This window comes from Taeniopygia guttata, chromosome 7, assembly GCF_048771995.1.
Source record: "Taeniopygia guttata chromosome 7, bTaeGut7.mat, whole genome shotgun sequence".
Lineage (NCBI taxonomy): Eukaryota > Metazoa > Chordata > Aves > Passeriformes > Estrildidae > Taeniopygia > Taeniopygia guttata.
This window is the reverse complement of record NC_133032.1, coordinates 29,359,148-29,382,390: the sequence shown is the minus strand read 5'-3', so window position 1 is coordinate 29,382,390 and position 23,243 is coordinate 29,359,148. Positions and strand designations below refer to the sequence as shown.

At 40.2% G+C, this 23,243-nt stretch overlaps 1 protein-coding gene across 5 annotated transcripts in view; it reads left to right on the top strand.

Moving 5' to 3' along the window:
• Nucleotides 1-21,066, top strand: part of KANSL1L (KAT8 regulatory NSL complex subunit 1 like) — a 60,421-nt gene extending 39,355 nt beyond the window's left edge. For 3 of the 5 annotated variants that reach the window (XM_072931675.1, XM_072931674.1, XM_072931673.1), the window contains exons 7-16: nucleotides 3,921-4,083; nucleotides 6,938-7,048; nucleotides 7,438-7,566; nucleotides 9,854-9,978; nucleotides 10,793-10,917; nucleotides 11,734-11,788; nucleotides 17,071-17,183; nucleotides 18,565-18,718; nucleotides 19,322-19,566; nucleotides 19,717-21,066. In XM_072931675.1, the coding sequence (XP_072787776.1) occupies nucleotides 3,921-4,083; nucleotides 6,938-7,048; nucleotides 7,438-7,566; nucleotides 9,854-9,978; nucleotides 10,793-10,917; nucleotides 11,734-11,788; nucleotides 17,071-17,183; nucleotides 18,565-18,718; nucleotides 19,322-19,566; nucleotides 19,717-19,825 (1,329 nt within the window). In that variant the 3' untranslated portion in view covers nucleotides 19,826-21,066. Of the gene's footprint in view, nucleotides 1-3,920; nucleotides 4,084-6,937; nucleotides 7,049-7,437; nucleotides 7,567-9,853; nucleotides 9,979-10,792; nucleotides 10,918-11,733; nucleotides 11,789-17,070; nucleotides 17,184-18,564; nucleotides 18,719-19,321 lie in introns of all 5 variants that reach the window. The other 2 variants (XR_003961394.4, XM_032749615.3) reach the window with 2 other exon arrangements.
• The last annotated feature ends 2,177 nt before the right edge of the window (nucleotides 21,067-23,243 follow it).

Below are 23,243 nucleotides of genomic sequence, written 5' to 3'. Positions count from 1 at the left end.
TTCAAAGGTGAGTTGTCAGCCGCCCACACAGGTTCTCTTGAGTCCCATGGTTAAATCTCTGCTACCCATTTACTGAAGAGCAGTTTTTAATATTGAGGGAGATAGCTCTTCTTCGATATTGCTGAGAATTCCGGAGAGTGTGTTTGTAGAGAGAATAAATGCGTTTTTCCTTGCCTGTTTGGGCTTAATAAGAGTAATCAGGAGCAGGTGTGACAGGTATTCAGTAGAGTGTATTTGAATTAATTTAATTACCTTCCTGGATTCAGACACAGTGGGATAATTGAACTGTGGCTCTCTGTACTGTTATACTTGGGCATGTTTCCAAAAATGGTCAGAGTTTTAGTGATGAGTAGCTGAAACCACAAAATGAGGATTCACTTCACAATTTTTTTAATGGGAGCACAAAACATTTTTCCTTTCAGTTATGTCATGCTTCACAGACTCTCAGCTTTTTCACTGCAGAAGGAGGGGATAGCCCGTAGAGTTCAGCCTTCTGACCCTTCAAGAACAGAGGCATGAGCCAACTGTACTTTGTCTATTGCATCAGTCTGCCACAAGCAAGCACAAGAATTGTTTTGAGTATCAAAATTAATTGCGTTCTATGTTTTCTGTAACCCAGTAAAACAGTACTAAGGGTGAAAAATCCACGTTCAAAATTCATAATACTCTAGAAAATTAGTCTGTTGGTTGACACCATTTCATTTCATAAGCTTAATAAGTTTAAACCAGAGCTGCTATTTTAGTTCAATATTTAAAGTTTGTACACTCCTCACTTCCTCTTAAACACAGTGAGTTTTCTCTAATACAATTAATTTTATGTAATATTATCCTTCATATCTGCTTGAGCTCGAGAAGCATGAGGTTTTGTATTTCAGTAATGAAGAAGAATGTTCCAGGAGATGTACAAGGTGTAGTATAGCAAGGGGAAAGGGGAAGATTGATGAGAGTTTTGTAATCTCTCTTGCTTTCTGAAGGGTTGATATCATGGTCAGGTTTGCTGTAGGGGCCTGTCTCCTAAAACTCTGTGCCATGATGTTCCTGTGTCATTGCTGTGGCTGAATGGATATATATGTGGCCTTATTTTCAGCTGGGTTTTGATGGACTTTTTTTTTTGTTGCCATGTTAAAGTTTCAATAATTGAGTTCTGTAAAAGGCAACTGGTTTGTAGACTGTGTTCTATTTGGAATTGCAAGCAAGGAGAGTTTAGTTTTCCAATAAACAATTCTTCCATTTTATTTCAATAAAAGTTGAATCACTTTCTTTGAGTAAAATGCTTTAAGTGCAGTACTAAGGGCTTCTGAAATCTTTTCATCAAGAGTTTATTAAGTCAGCATTTCTGATAAACATCATGATTTCACTAATTCTGCATTTGCCAGTGGAAGACTGCTCCATTAGAAATTTAAACCAGATCTGGTAGCTAGGAACACACACACTGACAAATTTCTTAGTTTTTTTCCCATAGTAGCTTCACAAGTATTTAAATAAAATTGCTCTTTCATCTATGAAGTTTGTATTTTCTTTTGGCTTAATGAAGATTTCATTACTTAGGTGTTGATGTCAGAGCATTCAAAGCACAAATTCAGGCATAAGGTTTTATAATTCCCATCACAGGCAAGTTGAAGAAAAGAATTCTCCATTTACTGATATTGCCAAATGGATTTTAATATAGTTTCAAAATGGATTTGGACTGTGAGGTTGTTTGACCATGTATGCATGTTTTTGAACTGGCTCAGCTTTAATAATCTGGATATGTTTGGGGCTAAAGTGGATTAAAGCAAGAAAAAGTGAGTAAGGACTAATGGTCTGGATGTCAGAGTGTCTTGGTCTTATCTATATACTTTCTAGGTAATTTTACTAATTAGTTTTTGGGAATTTCTTTTTTAAAGAATGACTGAGAGACTTATCTACTGTAATGTGATTCATTTCCGCTAACAAAAAAAGGACAGGCGGGAGTGGTGCTGTTGCAGTTTAAAGAGTAGATATTTAATAAATTACTTCATTTCTAAACCCAAATATCAACAAGAAGTATGCATTTGTGTATTTTTGAAAAGCATGTCCTTAGTGCATTGAGGCAGAGCAAGTACTTAAAAGCTCTTTAAGCTTTAGTGTAATGATCCATATAATGGGAAACATTAAGTTTACGTTAGCATTTATCCCTCTAGTGTTTCCAAACACAGGACCCAGTTCTGCCAACACTTTATGGATGTTTAAAGTTTAACAGATGAAGAGTCCCATATGTCTGTCACAGGAAAATAACAGAACATTGATTTGAAGGAGTCCTGGGCTAGGAAAGAATTCTTTCCAAGTTAAGTTGAAAGCACTGGTGCATACACCTGTGTATGGAGATCAAGGTGGATTTAGAACTGTTAATGTTTTCCTGGGGGAGGGGAGAAAGTTAAATACATGAACCTCCCTCCACTATCACTGTGTTCTCTGCTCCAGCATCATAACATGCTTACTTGATTTTAGTAGTTTCTCAGATACAATACCAGCATAGAGAACTCAGTAACTGAGAAGAAAGGAAGAGATAGTAAGGGGAACTTCTTAATGTAATATTTTCTGAGATGGTGTGGGTTGTGAATATTGATGCCATGTGGCAGACGGATGGTTTTGACTAAGTGGAGGGAATTTTATCTGGTAGATATAATCCCTGCATCACTAATTCATGAATGGCAGTGCTAAAGTGCAGCCTGGAGTATTTCAGGCAGGAAAAAGAGTTATCTTTGATTCAGAAAGCAGAAGTACAGAAAATGCAAGTAATGTTCTTTGATAGTCTCGCCCTTGATGTGACATGTTTCCATAAAAAGTTATAAGAAAATATCATATTCATTCTTACAGTTTTTTACACTGGAACTGTTTCCCAGGGACTGGTAAATGTGACTGTTGGTACAATGATAGGCTTGAGATCCTTCTAAGTGTCCCTTTCTCACCATTCCCATTTGCAGGATCTGCAGCATTTGGCAAAATATCAGAAACTTTTCAAATGTCAGTATCTTTGGGGTTACTACCACAAGTATCCAGTAAGAAAGGAGCTTATGCCACATTATTTCCCTGAAGTGGTTTTTGTAGCACATTCTGAAGCACAGACTGCTAATTGCTGCTGTCTTGTATCATCATATTTAATTCTTTCCTTCTGTCTTTCAGAGCTCAGTCCAGGCCTGCACTTTGCTGCTTATTCCTGCCCGTTTGCACCCTGCCTTTTGCCTCAGTCCTGCTACCTCACATCTACCAGTTCTGTGCCATCCATCATTTTACCTTCCATACTTAAACAAGCTTTGCAGCCAAGCAGCTAAATTGATCTTTCTTTGCACCTTTCCTCTTTCTAGTAATTCCTTTTACTACCTGTTAATCAGTTCTTAATGCTTCCCTCCCCGTATTTATTGCTGTATGTCTTCTTTCTGTTGCTTATCTGATGTTTAAATTATGACAAGATAAAGGATTTGCCTTTTTGGTTTGTGTAAGTACACAGTATGCTCAAAATGTTCAATATAGTTTCTTCTTCAAGGTGCCTAGAGACAATGATGCTAAGAATCTTACTAAGGGGATAAATGAATAAGACCCCTCTATTTAGTCTGGTGTTAAGTTTGTTTTTGCATTTATATCATGCCTGTTATCCTGTTATCCTAGAATCAAATTTTAAGGGGTGTTTGTCATTGGATAGATCAAAATAATGGAAACAGTTCCATTTTATCTGAAAGCTTTGACAGCTGTTTCCTGGTCCTAATTGATGGAGCGGTTTGTATTCTTTGTATTAGTCATATTTAGACTATCTGGAGATTGCTGGAATATTCTTCCCATTCACATATTAAAGTGTGTCACTCACTAAGTTGTTGATTTGTTGGGTTTTTTTCCTCTTCTGGTCTAATTTGAAGAACATGAGTAAAGGAAAAGTTAAGCTTTGTTTCTGTGTATTTTTGCAGACTTTTCCATCTAGAGATGCCTCCTTTCCATCTAGAACTCGATTGCCATGTGTGGTGCCAGCCTCCACTTTCAGCAGCAGTGAGCACAGCACAGAATCTAAAATCCTAGATTATGTGCAAGAGCTGGACTCTTCCTTCCATCCAGTTTTATCTTTCCCTTCAGGTAAGTAATGCCATGACTTAACAGAGTAGTTGTGTTTGTAGAGGTTGTGGACTAACTTGTTTTTTCAATAATTTTTAGGACTTTGTTCTCTCAAGAGAAAACTTCATGTCAAAATACATGAGGTTAGACTAAATTAAAATCTTGACTTGATCCTGACTTTTGAAAAGCACACCTTCTAGGTTTCTCATACTAGCAATGTGCTTACAGTCTTGAAAGACTGGTCATGAAAAAAGGTGTGCTTGGGTCTTTCATGGGGTGTCTAATTGAGTCAGGGTTAGTCCTTTAGAGATGCTGCTTTTGCCAACAATACCATGGTTGTGTTGTTTTCATAAGCAACTTTCTTTCTGTTCAGGCCCTTTGGACTAGGTCTAAAAAACTTTATTTACGTTTTCTAATTTTTGTGATAGTCAGCATTTTTTATTGTCTTTGAAGTTTTATGGTTTCTTGCCATCTGATCTTTTCATCTTTTTGGACAGTAATGTAGAGGATGTTGTCTGTGACTCAGCCCTGAAATTAGTGCAGGTGCAGCTTGACAGTACTTGGGACTTCAAAATAGTAGCCTAAATGTTGTTATCAACAGATTGAATTTTTGTGGAATTTTTTAGCTTTTAGGAAGAATTTATTTCCAGATGGTTACTGACCAGTATAGAAATTACACTGTTCTGTGGGGCTTCTTTGCCACAAAATAATTCTGGAGATGAGGCTGGGACTTCCATGGAACTGTTTGAATCTTTAATCAAACCTATTGTATTCCCAGAATGACAGTGTAGCTACTGCAGCCTTGTATTAGGAAGTCAGGAATTAACTTAAGGCTTGGTTGTGGAGAACTTGTCACTGGCCTGCAGAGAAGACGTGTGGGCATGGAATCCAGAGAAAGCCTCAGCTCTGGCAGTTCGCATCACATGCATGGGTTAAAAAGGAGATTATTGTAGGAGCAGATAGGAGAAATGGAACACTCACTCAGAGTGCAACAGCAAACATCCCTGTCAGCAGAACTCCGTAGTGGATAGAAAAAACACCTAAATCGTACTTTTACACACGCTATCACTTCCCCTGTGACTCTGGCAGCACAGCTGGACCCCAAGGGTTTAGAGACCTGTTCAAGGAAGGTCTGTGCCCCTTGTGTTCTTACCTCCCTGCTAAAGGAGACTGGGGTGTGTAGCAAGAACACTGACCTTCTCTTTTTCTCAAAAAAAGCTTTGTCATCATAAAAAATCTGAAAAGCTTTGGACTGTGCTGTGGCTACTGTTGGACACTTTGCCAGGATGGAGGAGGAAAAACTGTTTTTAGCATCACTCCAGTATCAAGAACATATTTGTTAAGGAATATTTGTTCTCCTTCCAGGAGCCTTGCTAATAATAGTTGAGACAGGGAAGAAGTACTAGACCTGCTATCTCCTGTTCAAATGCAGTCCTCACATTTGGGGGAGGCTAGATTCATGCTTTATTTTGTGCACTTTGCTGTCTCTACCTCTTCGTAAAGATTAGTCAATTTGACATTTTCTTCCATGTGAAAGGATTACTGCGAATAAATGCATGGTTGAAATTTTACAAGTTGTAGCCTACCTCCATTTCATGTTTTCTTTGCAGCTTTCTTGGTTATCCCCTTCCAGAGCAAGAACTTCTCTTAAAATACTGCTTGTGCTGTGCCCACATCTTTATATATAGAGTTGTCAGCAGAGTGAAAGAAAAGGGTTTCACATTCATTTTCTCTGTATGTTAAAAATACATTGTTGGCATTTGTTTCATTTTAGAACTCTGGGAGTTTGATTGGTTTTGTGTGCAAGGAGGGATTCAAATTCAATAATAAACCAATAACAAACAAACAAAAACACAAAACCCAATAACAAACCAATAACAAACAAAAAACCAATAACAAACCAGTAACAAACAAACAAAAAACACAAAAAAAACCCCACAAAAACAAAACCAAAAGACCAACAAAATAGGAGAAATGTTTTGGTTCTCTCTTTATTTAAAAGTTGTAACAATTACACCTTTCAGACCTTTGTTTAACTTGGAAGTAGAGTAGGAAACACAGCAAAAACCTTGGGGTGTTGAGATAAAGCAATCAAGTTAGATCCATATCAAATTGAAAAAAATAATTGTTCTTTTCATTAAGCAAAAGATGTTGAAAGTTTTTGTCCTGGCACATCCTGAAGGCACATGAGGCTGTGCATAAATATATGTCATTTAATGCCCACCCTTGGGCCTGCCCACAGTCCTCTTCTCATTCTGAATGTACTGGCTGTCAAGCCTACTTCTTACATTGACACTTCATTTCAATTAAACGTCCCTTCATTCTTGTCTTTTTTTTCCAGAAAGGCTTTTCAGAGAGAGGTTTTTCTTAAGCCTCCCTGCTTTACAGCAGAGGGTAGATTTACCACTTGAAGTGTTTTTTCAGGCTAATTCTACGTCAGAACTCCTATCAGAAAATGAATTACATTGCCCTGCTATAGACTTTTCCAAAGAGACAGAGAGGGAATGTACCTTGAAAATACCTATAGACTCCCAGGAGTAACAAATTCCAAAAGCATTAATGACTTGTACCCAAAAGGCTGAACCAAAGCCTCTTCACATTACAGGAGAAGTGCTCTGTGTGCCCTCTGCTCTGCTGGGTTTTGTGCAGGAGCTGGTCAAGAGGGAAGACCCCAAACTTATTATCACTCAATACCCTCCAGAGTCTGTTTCAGTCCTTAGCAATAGTGCTCCCAGATTATGTTGAATGTGATGGGTGAATCAATGCCTAGACCTCTAGTGATGATGCACAATTCATTTGCTCAAAGGTTGCTATCTTTCTAATACAGACTCTATTCCTTTGGATTTCTGTTTTTTTTTTTTTTTTTTTAAATTAGATATTCCTCTTCACATATACTTTGAAACATTATTAAGGAAGGATGACATCAAAGGAGAACCTGCTGATACCTCATCTTTGGGAGGGGAGTTTAAAGTATCTGCTGACAATGGTATGTAAAGCAAAATGTTTTAGCATTTGCAAGGCCATTTTTCATTCATTTGTCAGTATTTTCTGGCACAAAGAGGTTTAGTTTATAAACTTTTCACAAAGAGGTTATCAGAGAAGGTAACTGAATATGGCTTTAGGTGGAAGAGGAATCTCTTCTCATACCACAGTGTCAGGTTCTCCTTAATTGCACTGAGATGATCCCACCAGAGCTGTAGGAGGATACTACAAGTGGAGGGAGTTTGGACCAGGTGCCTGACTTCAGTCCCATAATTATTTGTATTCCTATGAGAAGTTTGGGGCTGTTATAAATAGTTCAGTAGTTGAGATTTCCTGTAAATTCTACCGATGAAAAGTAATTTCTCAACTTGATACATTCTTTTTCTGTTACAGACTATAATGTTTCTGTCAAACAGTGGAGCAGTGGCTGTTTGTCTAATTCCAAATCTCAGTTGGTGTTAGGAACACCTGACCAGCTGTCAGAAGGAAGAAAGAAAAGGCATCTAAGTGAGACAGCAGTAGGTAAGAGAAAAAGAGCATTGCAAGAGACTACTACATCTTTTAAAATATGTACTGTATGAATATCACTGGGCTCTGAGAATTAAAAGCTGTCTCCAAAAAGGATACTGTTATGAAACTTATGAAGAAACAGACTTAGAACATCATGAAAATAATTTGCTATTTTAAAGCATAGTAATCATCTTCTTAAGTGTATATACAGAATGAGACAAGCTGCTGTACTTTATTTTTGGAGTACTCTTAAAGGAAACTGCTCAGAAGTTCAACTATGTTCTTCTAATTCTGGGTGTCATTCTTAGTACAAAAGGATTTTTTTCATAGTAGTCAATGAAACAAACATTGCAAAGTTATCTGTTAAGTCATGTGCCCAATGAAACGTTCACTGTTCCTGGCATCTTTGTTCACTATATTTCATTTGTTGTGTACTGTCATTTGTGGTTCTGGATCCCTTCCAGACTTTTAAGAGGACTTGGTGGATAGCCTGTTCTTACTGTGTTTTTACCCTTGTTACTGTTGTGTTTTAAGCTACTGAATCTTTACTTCAGCAGTTGGTAAGTTAATAGGAAGTGCCCTAAAAGTTCTGTAGAATAATGTAATAATGTAGGGATACAAAATTTAGCACACCACTGTAAAGATAAATGGCATCTTACCTCTCCAGGCTGTTAGAATGTAAAGCCTAACAGATTCTGTTACAGATTCATTTATGTAACTTTTGGAAAACCTTTGGCAAAATTCTTCACAAGATATTTGAAGAAAGTAAATCACTGAGCAAAAGCATAGTAGTTTAAAATTTCCCTTAGGAAAGAATGAAAAGGTATAAATTATCAGTTAACATTGTGGAAAAATTAACTGCTGGTGCATATCCAGGCAAAACTGTAATCTTTCACTAGAGGTGGAGATACAGGAATTACTGCAGAGATGAATTAATAAAAAATTATGATTGAGGATTAAAACAAACCCCAAAACCCACTCCGAGGGAATAAAAGCTGTGTGGGGGCAAACTGAAAACTGCTTTGGATTTAGGTTAGGGTTGTCCTTTGAATCCTTCCCCTGGTGCAGTACAGCCCTGGCTTTGCTGTACAGCCTTTTCTTGCACTCTGTGCCCTGTCTCCAAGGGGTGCTGTGCTCTATCCCCTTTCACCACCAGTGACCCTGTTTCCCATGCCACTTGCTCCCCTGACCACTTGCTGGTCCCCAAGGGGTGGATGCAGTTTCCCAAAGTGTAGTCACGAGCACTGAGATCAACAGCTTCAGTTACTTGGGCGCACTAGTAAGAGAGAAAACATCTTGCTATAAACCTTTTGAAGTTACCATTAGTCTTCTGACAATAGTATTTAGTTTTTTTATAAATGGAACCAAAAAAGCAATCTTTTATCATGAGTGTCATCCCAGTGCCAGAAAACTGTTCTGTGGTGCATTCATGAGTAGGAGCACAAGTTCTAGCTTATTAGTGCTATGAATGTAGTACTACATATTTATTCCTAATTTGGGCTCTGTCTAGGAGAAATTATCCATGAGGAAGGTCAGCCTAATGAACAAGGCCAAAAATAAAAGCTGTGTGCCAGGGAGTTGCAGAGCTGCCTGGGAGATGGTAGTTCATTACCTTGACCCAGCTTGTGTAATACAGTCTTTAGGATCAGTCTTACCTCTTTTTCCATGTTGGAATATACTCATTCTTTTTGTTCATTGGTATATTACGTCTGAGTTCTCCTTTCTTTCTCGAAATTAGGTAGAAGGAAAGCAGAACAGGTGGTTAAATTGTGAATCCCTCTAAATGCTGCTTATACTGGGACTGAATGGGAGTAAACAGGAATTACAATTTGTCTGGAGCAGTGAATCAGAAGAAACCACTATTGGTTTGGAGATCAAAACTGATTTTGTTTGTTACCCTTGCTGCCAGTTTTATCATTTATTAAGGAAGAAACAGTCAGGGAGAACTTGTGCGATGCACCCCAACTGCTGCTGGGGAACAAGGGGAATCTAAGTCAGATGGTATTTGCTGCGTGTGTAGTCTATGACAGCTCCTGAAGAAAAGAGTCAGGGTTTGCCCATATGAAGCTGGTTCAATGAGAAGAAATCCTTCAGAGAATAAGAGGAATGAGTTATATGAGCAACAATGACAAGATGAATAGCAAGTGTTTATTTATATGGTTTTTTTTAGTATCCAGTAAATTGTAAGTGGCTCACTGTAGGCTTCTAGAAATGACTTTACTGTTAGTGTGTGGAAAAATTTCTACAGTCTAATAGCCAACAGGCAGTATGTCTTGTTTATTGCTATTTTTTATGACAGGCGAAAGTAGCGCTCGGTTTGAGACCTTCTCCTTCCAACATGCAGAGCCCGAGTCCCACAACAGTTTTACTCCCACAAGCAGTGTCAGTGCCATGTCTCGGCCCTCTCACAGCACTTCATCACAGGTAAACTAAAAATGTATTAGTCTCAACTGAAATATCAACAGAGATTTGTGCAAATTAATAGTCCAAAGCCACATGCCTTTTACATCTGATTTAGTGTCATATGACAGTGCAGAGCATTTTTACAGTGAATTAAGTGGATCACATTTACTAATTTATCCCAAATTGTGTTATGTGTACTTAGTTATGAAAGAATTTTGCAGATCATATAACTGGAGTGTAAATTTGATTTATTGGCATTGTGCCTTTTTTTCCCAAATTTCATTAAGTACACTGTGATTTATGTTCCCAGTTTTACACTAGGGCACTTATGACCCTTTTTTTTTTGTGCAGCTATATAAAATGGCCTCACGGTGCAAATAGAGTCACAAAATTTGTTAACTCTCAGTTTCCCTATTTAAAACCCTTTGTGCAGAAATACAGGCGAAATCCCTGGTGTATAATTTGCTGAGGAGCAGCAGAACTCTGGCTCATAGTATGTAAAGAAACACACTATTTTACTGAAATTAATGGAAAATTCAGAATTATATTCAGATTCAGGTCCCATGGTTTTGCTAAGCCTAGCGGTCTACTGGTGCTCTGTGAATTGTCATGTTTTAATGCAGAGTTGAGTTAAAATGTGTGTCCCACACTGGTTAAACACCACACACTCCTTTATTCCCCTGAATCAATCATCATCAAAGAACACATAAAGTGCACTTTAGAATAGTCTGTTACCATTAAAGTTCAGGCTTTCTCCTTGTGAAGTTCTAATGTTTCTCTGCTAAAATATTTTTCCTGTGATTTGAGCTTATCCTCTTGTGATTTTATTGTTCAGCATAACTCCAGGAGGAGGTTGAGAAGTGAGAGCTCCTATGATATAGACAACATTGTTATTCCCATGTCACTGGTGGCACCATCAAAGCTGGAGAAACTACAGTACAAAGAAATCCTTACTCCAAGGTTTGTTCACAACCTCTTGAATTGCAAAGACATGAACATGAACATGAGAACATTAACTAAGAATATCATTTACATGGAGGTGGAAAATATTGTGATATTAAAGATCATCTTTTCATGCACTTGGGTTTTTATCTGTGCATTTCAGTTCATGTGACTGAGGTGGTGGGAAGACTGGACAGCTGATAGCACAAGAGAAATAGTCTGATATGCACAGGGATGTGGGAGATGCACAGACTGGCTAAAAATAGAAGTGGATTTACATCATCTTAATTGTAGTTATGGCCTTTAATATACCATAAGGCTTATAAGCTCTGAACGGTTTTTTGGAGATTGCTGTCTTTTTTTGTCTGTTCATAAGAAAGTAGTAAACTATTTTCTTTGAATTAACAGAAATGGGTTTAGCTTTTTTTTTTTCAATTTAGCCATTCTGATACAGTAGAATAAGTTTATTTCTTCCCATACAGCGTAGGCCTACAATCCATGATTCTAGGGACCTTTTTCTCCTTTGTTTTTGAAAGAGAACATCTTTAGATTTCAAAACCAGGGTAATTGGTCTCCTATGCTTACTTCAGTGTCTTAGTAGCACATTGCCTGAAGTGCTATATGTACTTGTTCTGTACTTTAAATCCATAATATGTATTTGCTTTATTATTGTCTTTTAAGTTGAAAAATATTGTTAAAACTGTATTGGATATCTTAAAGACTGTGTTAGGAGAAGGAAAGGTTAGATACTTTGTTGGGGAAGGAATATAGAAATTTCAGCCATCTGTTACCAGCACCTTAAACTTAATTTGATTTTCCTTGTCTTATTTCTAGCTGGAGAGTTGTTGAACTTCAGCCTTTAGAAAAACCTCAAACAGATGAAGAAGAGGTAGGCTGTATTTTAATTAAACCAATAGGTTTATTTGAAGTAGATACAATATGTAATTGGGGTAATTGGTATATTCTTTCTGAAAACCCCAACTCCATACAAATCCCAGTAAGTTTCAAAAATAAAGTGATTGTGAAAATATATTTTATCCCTCCAGTGGAAGATAGAAATGGAAGTATACCATTAATATTCCTTGTTCATTGTTTGTCTGGCTCTTCTGCCCCTTGCTGCTGCTGTCAGTGAACCTAAAAGGTCCACTCTGCTCCTGAGCACTATAATGCTGCCTGTTCCAGTGTCTCCTGGGGCCACCAGGGCTGTCCTTCCCTCATCCTCTCTTTCCATGGCCACTTCCCATGGCATGTTGCTCTTCATATGATAATCAGGCATCTTGCCTGTGGGTCCAGAAAGTTTTCTCAGTTTTCTTTTCAGTATTTATTTTTCTACAACCCTCCTGTTAGGACAAAATTTTCTGCATTGTCAGGAACAACATAACCTTCAGCATTTCCTGTCTGCCTGTTGAGCTAAGTTTGCAGATCATGGGCTAGTTTTTCTTCCTCCAGACATAAGAATCTACCTTTTTCTTCAGGGAATGTCCATGAACTTTGCAGCTGGGGGTCACTTTCTCCCCTAATCAGGGGTTTGAGGCATTTCCTAACCGTGGGGTGAATGTGCCAGCAAGTTAGGCCTCTAGGCTGATTTTCTGTCCTTCCAATCTTTTTGTGGCTTCTTTTCCAGAAACCTGTCAATTTTGCTGTCCTTTGGACATCTTTAATCTCACTCCAGTCTCTACCACTATCACCATTTGTAACTGTAGGACTTGTATTCCTGCCTTTATCCACAGTATCTGCTCTGAAGCTGCTATTTGAGAAAATCTCTACAGCAGAGGTTTAGTTTCTATAGCAGAAGAAAAAGATGGCATTTAGGTAGCAGTGCAGAAGGTTACATTAAAGTCAGTAGACAAATCATTATGTCACTTCCCTGAGGTAGAAAATACACTCTCCACAAAGGCACCAAGTTCCTCAGAGGTTTATAGGTCTGTAGCTACCTGCTCCATAACCTTTCCTTTAGGAGAACATCATGGTCTCAACTTCTTACCTGGTGTAGTTGCACTGATCTGGCAGCATCAGTGGGCTGGAAGGAAGAGAAAAGCTTACTCTGTCCCCGCCTTTTCCAATGAGCAGTTGAGAAATTCCTGTGAAATCTGTGGTCAAATTTATGTCACTTCCACCCACCCACTTCTGGGTTAGTAGCCTCCAGCTAGCAGGAAACATGCCTGTCCTTCCTTTGGACCCAGAAGGTCAAATTCCACACACAGGAGAACTCTCCTGCAAGGATATTTAATTAAACCATTTGAAAAATAAGTAATAAAGGCAGCAAGGGCACTCTGTCCCTTGAGCATCTACTGTTCATTGCTGTCTTCATCCTGGTTTCTGGGAGGAGTGAAGAATTTCAACAGTGATTTGCATTCAGGGCTGCAAGGAACTTGCATGGAATCAGTGGATTTCTTCTTTAGATTTCAGATCCCATAGAGATGACTTGTCTTGTGCTTTTAGTGTATTTTGCTGAAGATCTCTCTCTGGAGCTCATGGGCTAATGTCTGAATTAATAGCCCACCCAGTATATTTGTGTTTGGCATGATTCCCAATCGTGTATGATTCATCCTCTGGCCAGGAAATAACTTGAGTTAACAATGCAGCAGCTTTGCCTCCTGCTGTGGCCCACTGCTTCTGTATCATCTGTCAGCCACTGGGTGGAATGAGGGGGAGAGATGTCAGACAGAGAAAAATGCTAATGATCTTGTTTGTGTAAATCATCCTTTGCCAATTCCCCCCTTTCGTTTGGGATTGTGTTAATTAGTTTGTATGTTTTTTAGAGTATGGAGAAAAGGTGATTGATCATAATTCTTCAACTTCCTTTAGCTTTGAGCTGAATTACATTTGCTACTGAGTTAGCTTTTAAAAAGACATGAGGAAATTGCTCCATTGCTAAAGTAAAGGCAAGCTTCAGTAGGTCATTCACATAACACAAGGGAAAGCATAATATACTTTCTGCTTTTATATAAAATGCTCTTCTTCTCTACTTCACTGCCTAGTAGCCTGTGGTGGTGTTAAAAATGATACAACTTTAAATTTTTTTTTATGGTACTACATAATAGTTTCTATACTTCTCTATCTTCTGCATAGCTAAATTTGAAACTTCAGAGTTGTCCTTGTGTCAAGCAGTAGTCAGGGATTTCTGCTACTGGATAACTTTTTTCTTCTTCATCTTTGTTGTCTTTGTCATCTTAATCTTTGTCGTCTTCTCTGTCTTCTTTATTTAGATTATTTCAGTGCAACAGCAGATAGCCATGCAATAGAGCTGCATCCAGCATTTACTAAGTTACAAATAAATGTGGGGTCCCCAATGTGTTGTGCTGCACGTGAGCCACGCTTCCAAGGATGGGAACTCAGCACTTTCTGGGAATCAGGCCTATTCACTGTGCCTTTGAGAACACAAAGCTTACCTTTTATGGGTCCTTTTACTGTTTCTGCAAATTTTGCATTTTAAGAACAAAACTGGCAATGCAAAAGTTAATCTACTATCTATGTCTGCTCTATTACTTGCTCTAAAAATACTTTCTGGAAATAGAACATTTGAGTTTCCTGGTTTGCATGTATGAATTTGCAGTCTTATTGCTTTAAGGCATGGGAGGGTGTGCCTCAGGTTTTCCTGTTTTGTTTTGGTTTTAATTTGTTTTGTCCAGGTCAAAGCTTCTGGAAAGGCTCAGTTGTAACATTCAAGTTTATTTTATAGTTGTTTTAGTAATGAACAATCTTTGGAGTAATTCCTTGTGCAATTAGTTTTGCATAAGTGTTTTCATGGCCTATGACTCAGAGTTTCCTGTGGAGCCAAAGAGTGAAACAGAGATTTTGTTGTTTTGAGAACCTTTCAGAAATATTCCTGGTGCTATTCAACATTAATGCACAGTGTGTAGGAGTGTCATGGGGGGATCCAAAGCTTAGTTTTCTTTGAGTGAAATCATTAGACACGCCTCACAAACAGGCCTTCCCCACATCTCTCAACATCCCTGCCAGATCCATCCACTGAGGAATGACACTTCTTTTTTCCTTTTTCAAACTAACTTTAGTGATGAAAAAACACCAAATTTCTCCTGTTACAGAACTTAAAATTAATCTAAAATTCTTATAGGAAATGCTGGGGAGTGGCAGAGGCTGTAGTGAACCAAGCAGAGACCTTTTATTCTGATGTAATGAAATTTTTATCCATAGAACAGATAATAATTTTCAAATAAGAAAATTTACTGTTCAAAAGAATAGGGTAGAACTCTTTTTAAATAAACAAGTGCTTAAATATGCTGTCACCAGCTATGGAAAACAAACAAGGCTTATTTCTGTATTTTTCAAAACTCTTCACTTGGACAGGAATGTGGACCTTAGCTTTTGAATGGAAACTTGTTAAAAGTGAAATCTCTTCCCAGCATAAAAAGTTTTGGCAATTTGCTAAGAAAAATATTTTCAAATTTCTAAGTTTTTCTTTCTAAATTATCTTTTGTTTCCACTTCAGAGGAAATCTGAGACAGAAAAACCCTGTATTTCCCCTACGGGAATGACACTTTTGTAGTTCATAAAATTCTCACTTTCATGCTATACATCACTGACCTTGGAAAGACAGAATGTGAACTGAGATGTAGCCTTGTTTGGATGCTCTCCAAGTGACAGAGCTGGTGAATTTCAGAGAGAGGAGGAAGCCCATTAAGTTCACTTGCATGAAAGGAAACCAGCAGCTAACAAAGTGGTTTGTGTTTAACATAAATAAATAAAAGCAATGAAGGAGCCTTCAGCAAGGAGTGATGAGATGAGCAAACTAAGCAGACTGTTTGTCTGAAGGCTCCTGTCAAGTGCTGGGCTGAGGAGGACCTGGGCAGTCACAGTCTGCAAATGGGTCCTGTGTCTGATTCCAATCAAAATGAAGCCTTTGGGATCACACTGATTGGCTGTGATACCCTGCCAATTGTACCCCTAATGGCTGTGCACCACCTCAGTGCTGAGAGACGTGATATGGGGATGGCTTCCACAGAAACACACAAAATGGAGCACTGCCAGGGTCTCTATGGCACTACTTGGCACTGCACTGAGGACCGTGCATTTGGTTCTCTATTTTGTAGGCTCAGTTGGAAGACAAATGGTGTTACTTGTACAACACCACTGAGGATTTATCTTTAGGAAAAGAAAAAAAAAAAAAGGCAGTTTATTTTCATGGGCCCCCAGTTACTAGCATAATTCTTGTCTAGGACTGATCTGGCAGTGCAGCTTCACAGCTCCTATGACCAGGAATTGTTCTTTCCAAGAATTTCTCAGCTTTTGATTTGGGACTAGCTGGCATAAAATCCATGGCTGCAGCATTCAAATGCTCCTGCCAGCCTCAGCTTTTTAGGTGAACTTTGAATGGTTTGGAGCACTTTGAAACAACTGTGATCTGTACTGGAGGGATGCAGTCAAGAACTCCCCCTGCCATCAGGGGAGTGAGGGGGAGGAGCAGCAAAGTGCTCCTCAGCCAGCCCTGGGTAAGGAACAAATTTCCTGGCGTGTTGCCATCGGAAAAACATGGGTGGTACTTTCACAGTGAAAGTCGGGGTGCAATCCTTTACCTAAAATGCTGGCTCTTGTTTTACTAGAGCAGGTAAAGTACTTGCATTAGGGCTGGTTTAAGCTGTACTTGCTCATGCAAACCATTGGATAAGAAATAGTGTCTTCAAAGCAGAAGCCATTTTCTGCTTGGTTTCACAGCAGGAATGTGGCACCTCAGGTTCACCGAGTTCCTCTCTGTGGAGTTATCAAAGTCCTTGGTGATCTCAAACCTATTTCTCAGTGCTTAAAGAGGACCTGGCAAATCCTGCTGCCTCCCAGCCTCCTTCAAAGGCAATCTCTTGAAACTTGGAATTTTTACTTGTCTTTATTACGTACTTTTAACACTGCCTTGATTTGCAAATGAATGCTTGTCCTCTAAATTTTCTGCCTCTCACCACAGAGAAAAATGTGTTAGTTGCATGGAGGGGGTATAACTTCTATATCTATTCAGATCAACCACAGACCTGTAAATAAATAAAGCTAAAATGACAGCATCCCATACACCAGAGCTCTTGTAAATGCACCTTTGTAGTGAAAGCATTGTGTTGCCTCTTCTTGTTTGTTGAACAGACCTTTGCAGAATTACATGTAATACTGGCTGGTGCTGTTTTCAGTGATACTGACAACAACAGCCCTCCCTGTGTCTCCTTGCAGGTAGAAGACCTGTCAGACAAAGCCTTTTCCTTGCGCCACACCAAGTACGAAGAGAGAGAGCGCGCGAGGTGGTCGCTGTGGGAGCAGAGCCGCTGGCCCAGGAGGAACAGCAGGCAGGTGTATTGGCTTTGATGAGAGCCTTCCTATTGAACCTGGTGTGGGGTGTGGTACAGGAGTGGCAGAATGCTGTACAGAGGTTTGAAAATGAGAGCAGCATTCACTGGTTAACTCATCAGGGACAGTACCAGGTATGTTGAACTTCGTGGCTGGTAAGGGAAAGCAGTGCTGGGTCAGGCACACTCCCAGTTACTATGACTTTAGCCACCCAGTGTATCATAAGTCCTCCTTCACTCACCTGACAGATGAAACTCCACAGTGTTCAGAGAACTATTACTTAAGGGTCCTGGGCTGTGCCAGGGCCTTACACTTAAAAAGTCATTGTGTGAATGGTTCATTCTCACAGGCTTGCCATCTCGTGCAGAACTCATCAGATTTAAATATAATCACTAAAAGTCTTGCAAAAAGTCGTGTATATCAGAACAAATGTTGCATTTGCAGTTTGGCCCTGAGAAAATGATTCCCATAAATCACTTCACAGTCTGCCAGGGCAAAAAGCAGCCTTTAAATGTTGGAATAACTTTTTCTAGCATTTATCATATCCTTGTGTCTACTCTTGTGTTAAAGTGAACCATGACACTAGGAATAAATAGTCAAAGATAGCTTTTTTCAATGCAGGATAAAAATAGAGCTAAGCCATATTGAGGAACTTTATTTTAAGCAATTTTGAACAGAAAACCTCCTAACTTTAGAAAGTGTACTGAAAAATAAAATGTTCTGTGTGTACCTTAATTTTGAAACTGAAATCCTTGGTAAAATCTTAGTGTTGCTTGAATTCAGAAGTAAACTGCTCACTGACGTGAGCAAGGTCAAGCTTTCACCTGGCATTTCAGATGTATGCCACTATTTTATGCCTAGTTTAAATTTCTATTAAAAGTGAGGTCAAAATTTTTAATCTTAGTACATTTTTGATTGCTTTGCACTTGAGTCCAGAGCAGAAGTGGTAAGGGGGAGCCCAAGGACTTGTCTTTAAGTTGCACGTGGCACAGTTTGGACCCCACGAGCTCCTGTGGGTGAAGCTGCTCTCCCGACTGGAACAGCCTTTGGCTCACTTACTTCTTTTGTCCAAAATCACAGTTCTGGTGAGCATGTGGAGCAAGATGCAGGAGTGGCACCAGTCACTAGCTGTCTGCAGCCAGAGTGTGCCTGGCCAACCCATTTTATCCACTTAGTTCCTCCACATAGTGCTTTGCTTTGGCTCCAGCCAACAAGATCAAGAACCACACCAGTTTTCCTCTGCTCTTCTGGTTTAAGCAAGCAGAATAGAGGTACCATGTATGGAGAAACTGAACACTTTGGAAAGAAAATGTGAACTGCTCATGGCAATGTGAAAGGTCAGGGAATAGCTCTTAAAACTCATTTCTAATTCTGCACTAGATCTTACAGCAAAAATGCTGATGGTCGACACAGCCAGGACGTGGTGCAGAAAGACCATTGCACTGCTGACCCTGCTCCTGACCCAGCTTCGGAAGCTCACAGCTCTGTTTGTTCAGGGATGGCACCACTCTGCAGGGAGAGCCAGGAAGAAAAGGTGGGTGCTTCCAATAGCTTTCAGCTCTGGTCAGTTATTTAGTGACAGTAAAGAAACCTGAAGAGAATCTCCTGTCTCACTGATCAGAATCTCAGGCTGTCAGCCTAGTTAATGTGTACTGAACGTAGTACTCCTGTTTAGAACTACATTGCTGTGCTGTGTAAATTAACCCCAGATCTGTCAACAAGTAAAAGTTTCATTGCTCAGTACACATGGCACATGTTTTTGAGGTAAATATGGAAGGACTGGGTTCAGGCTGGGCTTTTTTTCAGGGGTGTTGGCCAAGGGTCCAGACAGGCCTTGTCATTAGGGGGGGTCAGGCATCCTGATGGTCTGGCACTGTGGAAAAGTGTTTCCTTGCCTGTTCAAGGATAGGTCTATTATTGCTTCAAACCCTTACGCAGCCAGCTTACATCTTGGTGCCTGGCAGTGTTGTATTCTTTATCTGAAGAGCCCTGCAAACACTGTAAAGAAAGACACTTGTTTGTTACTTGATAGCACATGATTCTGCACACAGTTAATCAGTTCAGACTCAACTGAAATTCCTTTTTATCCTCTATACCCCTTTTCCACCCTCACTCCTACTCTTCTGCTTCCTTTCAGTCTGGGCTGTGGGAACCTCGAGTTTTTCCACTAAAAGATGAAGAGGTAGAAGCTTTACTGTGCCAAGATCAAGTAACGAATCAGACTGAAATGTCAAGTGCAACTTTCCCCAGCAACTCTTCCTGCACTCCAGGCACACCCACTGCTTTGCCAGACAATGGCTATCCACCAAGAAAACAATCTACCCAAGAGTCAGAAGACTGCAAAAGCCTTTGCCTGGGAAGCAACGGTACAAGGAAACAAAGGTGACAGGGAATAATGGGTTCATTAAGAAAGCCAGTTAAGGTGGAGAGAAGTGTAAGGTAAAATCTCTCGTTCACACAGCATATGACAGCACAATTCAAAACCTTTATGTTAGCTGCGTATAATATATTTTCTTTCTTGCTTTGTAACAGGCAGGATAAATCCCAAAGACAACACTTTCTTCTTCCTGAACCCCAAGAGAAAGTAATTATTTCAAGCTGGAAGTCTAATATTCCCAATGTCGGGAGTGGGCGCACATAAATTGCTGGCACCATTCACTTTCTGTTGTCATATTGCCACATTTGTCAATAATCATCCTTTTCTGTTTGTTAGTTTTCAAATACATATCTGGTTCTGGTGGACTCTGGTGCAGCAGGAGATGCTGTCTACCTTATCCAACAACTTCAACTGAACACAGAAAAACTACTTGAAAATAGTGGGGATAAGCGTTAGCCTCAGATTATTCTCCTGTGTGGCATGAGCATAGGGCAAAAACCTGTCTCTCTAACTGCACGTGTAAGGTAAGGGTAGGTGAGAACCAGCAGCTCAAACCAGGGGATCTGGAAGCCTTGCATCTAGCTTAAGTCATGGCTCTCAGTAGTGCCAGGGCACATTTCACATTGAAGTCCTCAAGCAATAAGGTAGAAGTAGCCACTGCATTGCCACAGTCAATGTATCTGACACAGGGGGAAGCAGGGTCTCTGCTTCGGGCCTGTGGCAGGGAGAGACAGGAGGAGAGAGGGGTTGAGCCAGATCAGTGACACAGCCCATGGAATGTTGTGATTTGGATCACCCTACTTCCTTAGTCCTTCAGTAGCTAATGAGGCTCATAATACTTTGCTTTAAATATGTTAAAGTCTTGTTCCAATTTCTGTACAGTGCCTTGTAAGAGTCTCTCGTAAGTATGCCAACATTTGGTGACTAGCTGGAAAGGAAAAGATGATTGATGTCTTGAAGAGCAATAAAAAAAAAGCCCCAAAGCTTTCCATTGTGATTCTGGATAGATTTTTCATTTCCTAATGCATGCACAGTGAGAAAACAAAGGCAAGTTGTTTAAACTTGCATCTGAATAGCATAGCTTGGAATGTATCTGCAACCCTAAGAGGTATTAACAAAGATTAAACATTGAATGTAGCTGTAATCCATCAACAGGCAGTTTTTCTGTGTAGGACAGTTGAAGGCAATTTAATAGGGGTCTCTGTTTTTCATGCAGTTTTCTTCCATGTATAATATCTGGAATGGCACTGGACAGATGACCCAGTTTTAGTGTCAATTTATTTTTTTGGTCAAAATGACAGGAAATACACACTGGGCCTATGAAAACAGTTCAGTAAAGTTTCAACACTACATGCTATTGCTACATTGTAGTTTATTGCACATTCTGATTATTTTTTTAAATACTTTTTTAACACTGGTTTGTCTTAAACTTGAATCTTGCCTCAATGTCTGATACAATAATCTTTGATGCAAGGTTGGTTTTTTAATTAAAAGTTATTTCTATATATGTTGTATATAGTCTGAATTTGATGGCTTTTTAGAAGTGAAGAAGTAGCAGCAATACTTCCTCTTGGCATAGAGCTCTGCTTGGCGTGCAAGCCCACTGCAGCTTTGCTGTGGTACTGATGCTGTACTTAGCTGTGAGGCCAAGGGCCCTCTCAGTGCAGAGGTGTGTGCTGCCCTCTCTCTTGCCCTGCATGTGCATCTGCTTCCAGGAAAAGCTTTCTGAAAGGTCAGTGTCTCAGATGTTTTCCAGGTCTTTTCCATACCCCTACCTACCCCTTAGGAAGCCTGATCTGGCCAGCTCTCACCCAGCTTTGTTGTAAGTTGTGGGTTTCCTGTGTTGTCTGATCCCTGGGGCAGAGGGAGGAATTCCTGCACTTTAGGAGAGGGGACAGACCAACTAAACCAGCCAGCCAGGCCAGCTGTCTTCCATGTCCTGAAAGTGCTGCCAGGACGTGGCAATACAATCCAATCTGTTACAGGAGGGTTTTTCTTTACTGGAGGGTGGAAACCGAAGGGTGTTAAAAAGGAGGCCAAAGATTCCCCTGTGTCAGAGGAGCTGGGTTATCCCAGTCTGCTTAGCCTGGGGACCTGCAGAACAAGACAAGCAAAATGTCTATTTGGTCCTTACCTCAGTCCACTCACTGGAGAAATCTTTTTTCCAGCAGCTCTCTCTCAGCTGGCCAGGCCTGTGACAGCAAATGTGGCTGCTGGAGAACAGTGCCAGTACATGCAGTGGTGGTGCACAGGGCTCTGCCAGCAGCTGAGCAGGATATGTGCATGTGGCAGATCAGGCTGCATTTCCATCACCTGCCCACCTCCAGCATCCCTCCAGCTGGCAGGGCCAGCCGGGCAGTGCTGTGTGCACATGGCAAGCGAGGTGGCTCTCAAGAAGCTGCAGACCTGTGCCCTGTCTTCTCTGTCTCCACTCTGTGTCTTGGCTCCAGACAGAGACACCTGATTTTTCAGCAGCCCCCTTTCAGTACTGGGACAGGGTTAAAAAACTTGATGAAATCAACTTGGTTCCAGGACCAGCTGTGTCCTTTCATTTGTCCCTCCACTACAAGCAGCTGCAATCAGCACATGCCATGCACAGCTGGGCTCCCACCTCCAGGCAGTTCAGTTTTGCATGAATGTTGGTGTAATGAAGAAGCTGGCTGCAGGCTGAGGCCTCAGGGCCAGGCTCATCCTTGAAGCCATAATGTGTGCAGAATCCCCTCCTTGTTTTCATTCCTTTTCAAAGTTTTAAACAGAAAATAAAATCCCAGACAAAACCCAACCTCTCTTTGGCCATTAAGCTATGAAAACAGCTGTTAGTGCTGCTCCCACTGCTATGGTTAAAGGTATTAAGAGAGTGAGTATGAAAAACCAACTTAAAATCTAATGCAGCAAGGCCCTCCCATGCAAGAAAGTAGGTGTCTGCAGCTGCATAAAGCCATTTTCCATGTGCTTTATTTACCATGTTCAGTTCAGGCATTTTTTTTAACACCACTTATGTTCTGCTTCCTGCTGCTATGAGGGTTTAAAATGCTTCATCTCTGCATCCAGGATCTTAATGGCATGTAAGTACAAATAAGAATTTTTAAACCCTATTAAAACTAAGCTCTGTGTGCATCTCCTGCAGTGTTTTATCTCACTAAGGGCCGTGGGCTGTACCACTCTGTGCAGCACATGTGCAAGCCCAGCATGACGTGGCTCTGTCCAAGTTGTTTCCATCCTGTTTTCAGACAGACCTACGCTGTCAGATCACTCTGGATCACTCTAGACCACACACCTCAATACAACAGGCTGTGCTCTCCCTGACTGCTGAAACCTTAGAGGATTGCAACATCTCACAGGCCTGGGGTTTATTCAGCCCTGGGGAGACTATGCAAGCAGCTCTCTCGGTTTTCATCCAGTCCTGGGACTCAGGGCTTGTTACCGAGTACAGGAGAACAGGCCTAAACCCGTCCCAAAGAGATCACTTTGGTAAATGGACACAGGTGAGAAACTGAAAGAGTCTCGAGCATTAAAACAGGAATACTCATCACTGTGATTTCTTGGACATGGTCACTAACAGATTTAACCTTAGATGTGTAAAAAGCTGTTGCAGTAGGAGTCATCTGCATAAAACCACTGAGTGGGATTCAGACAGAAGCAATTAAGTAATTTTACTTTGTAACACCTCTCCCACAAGACT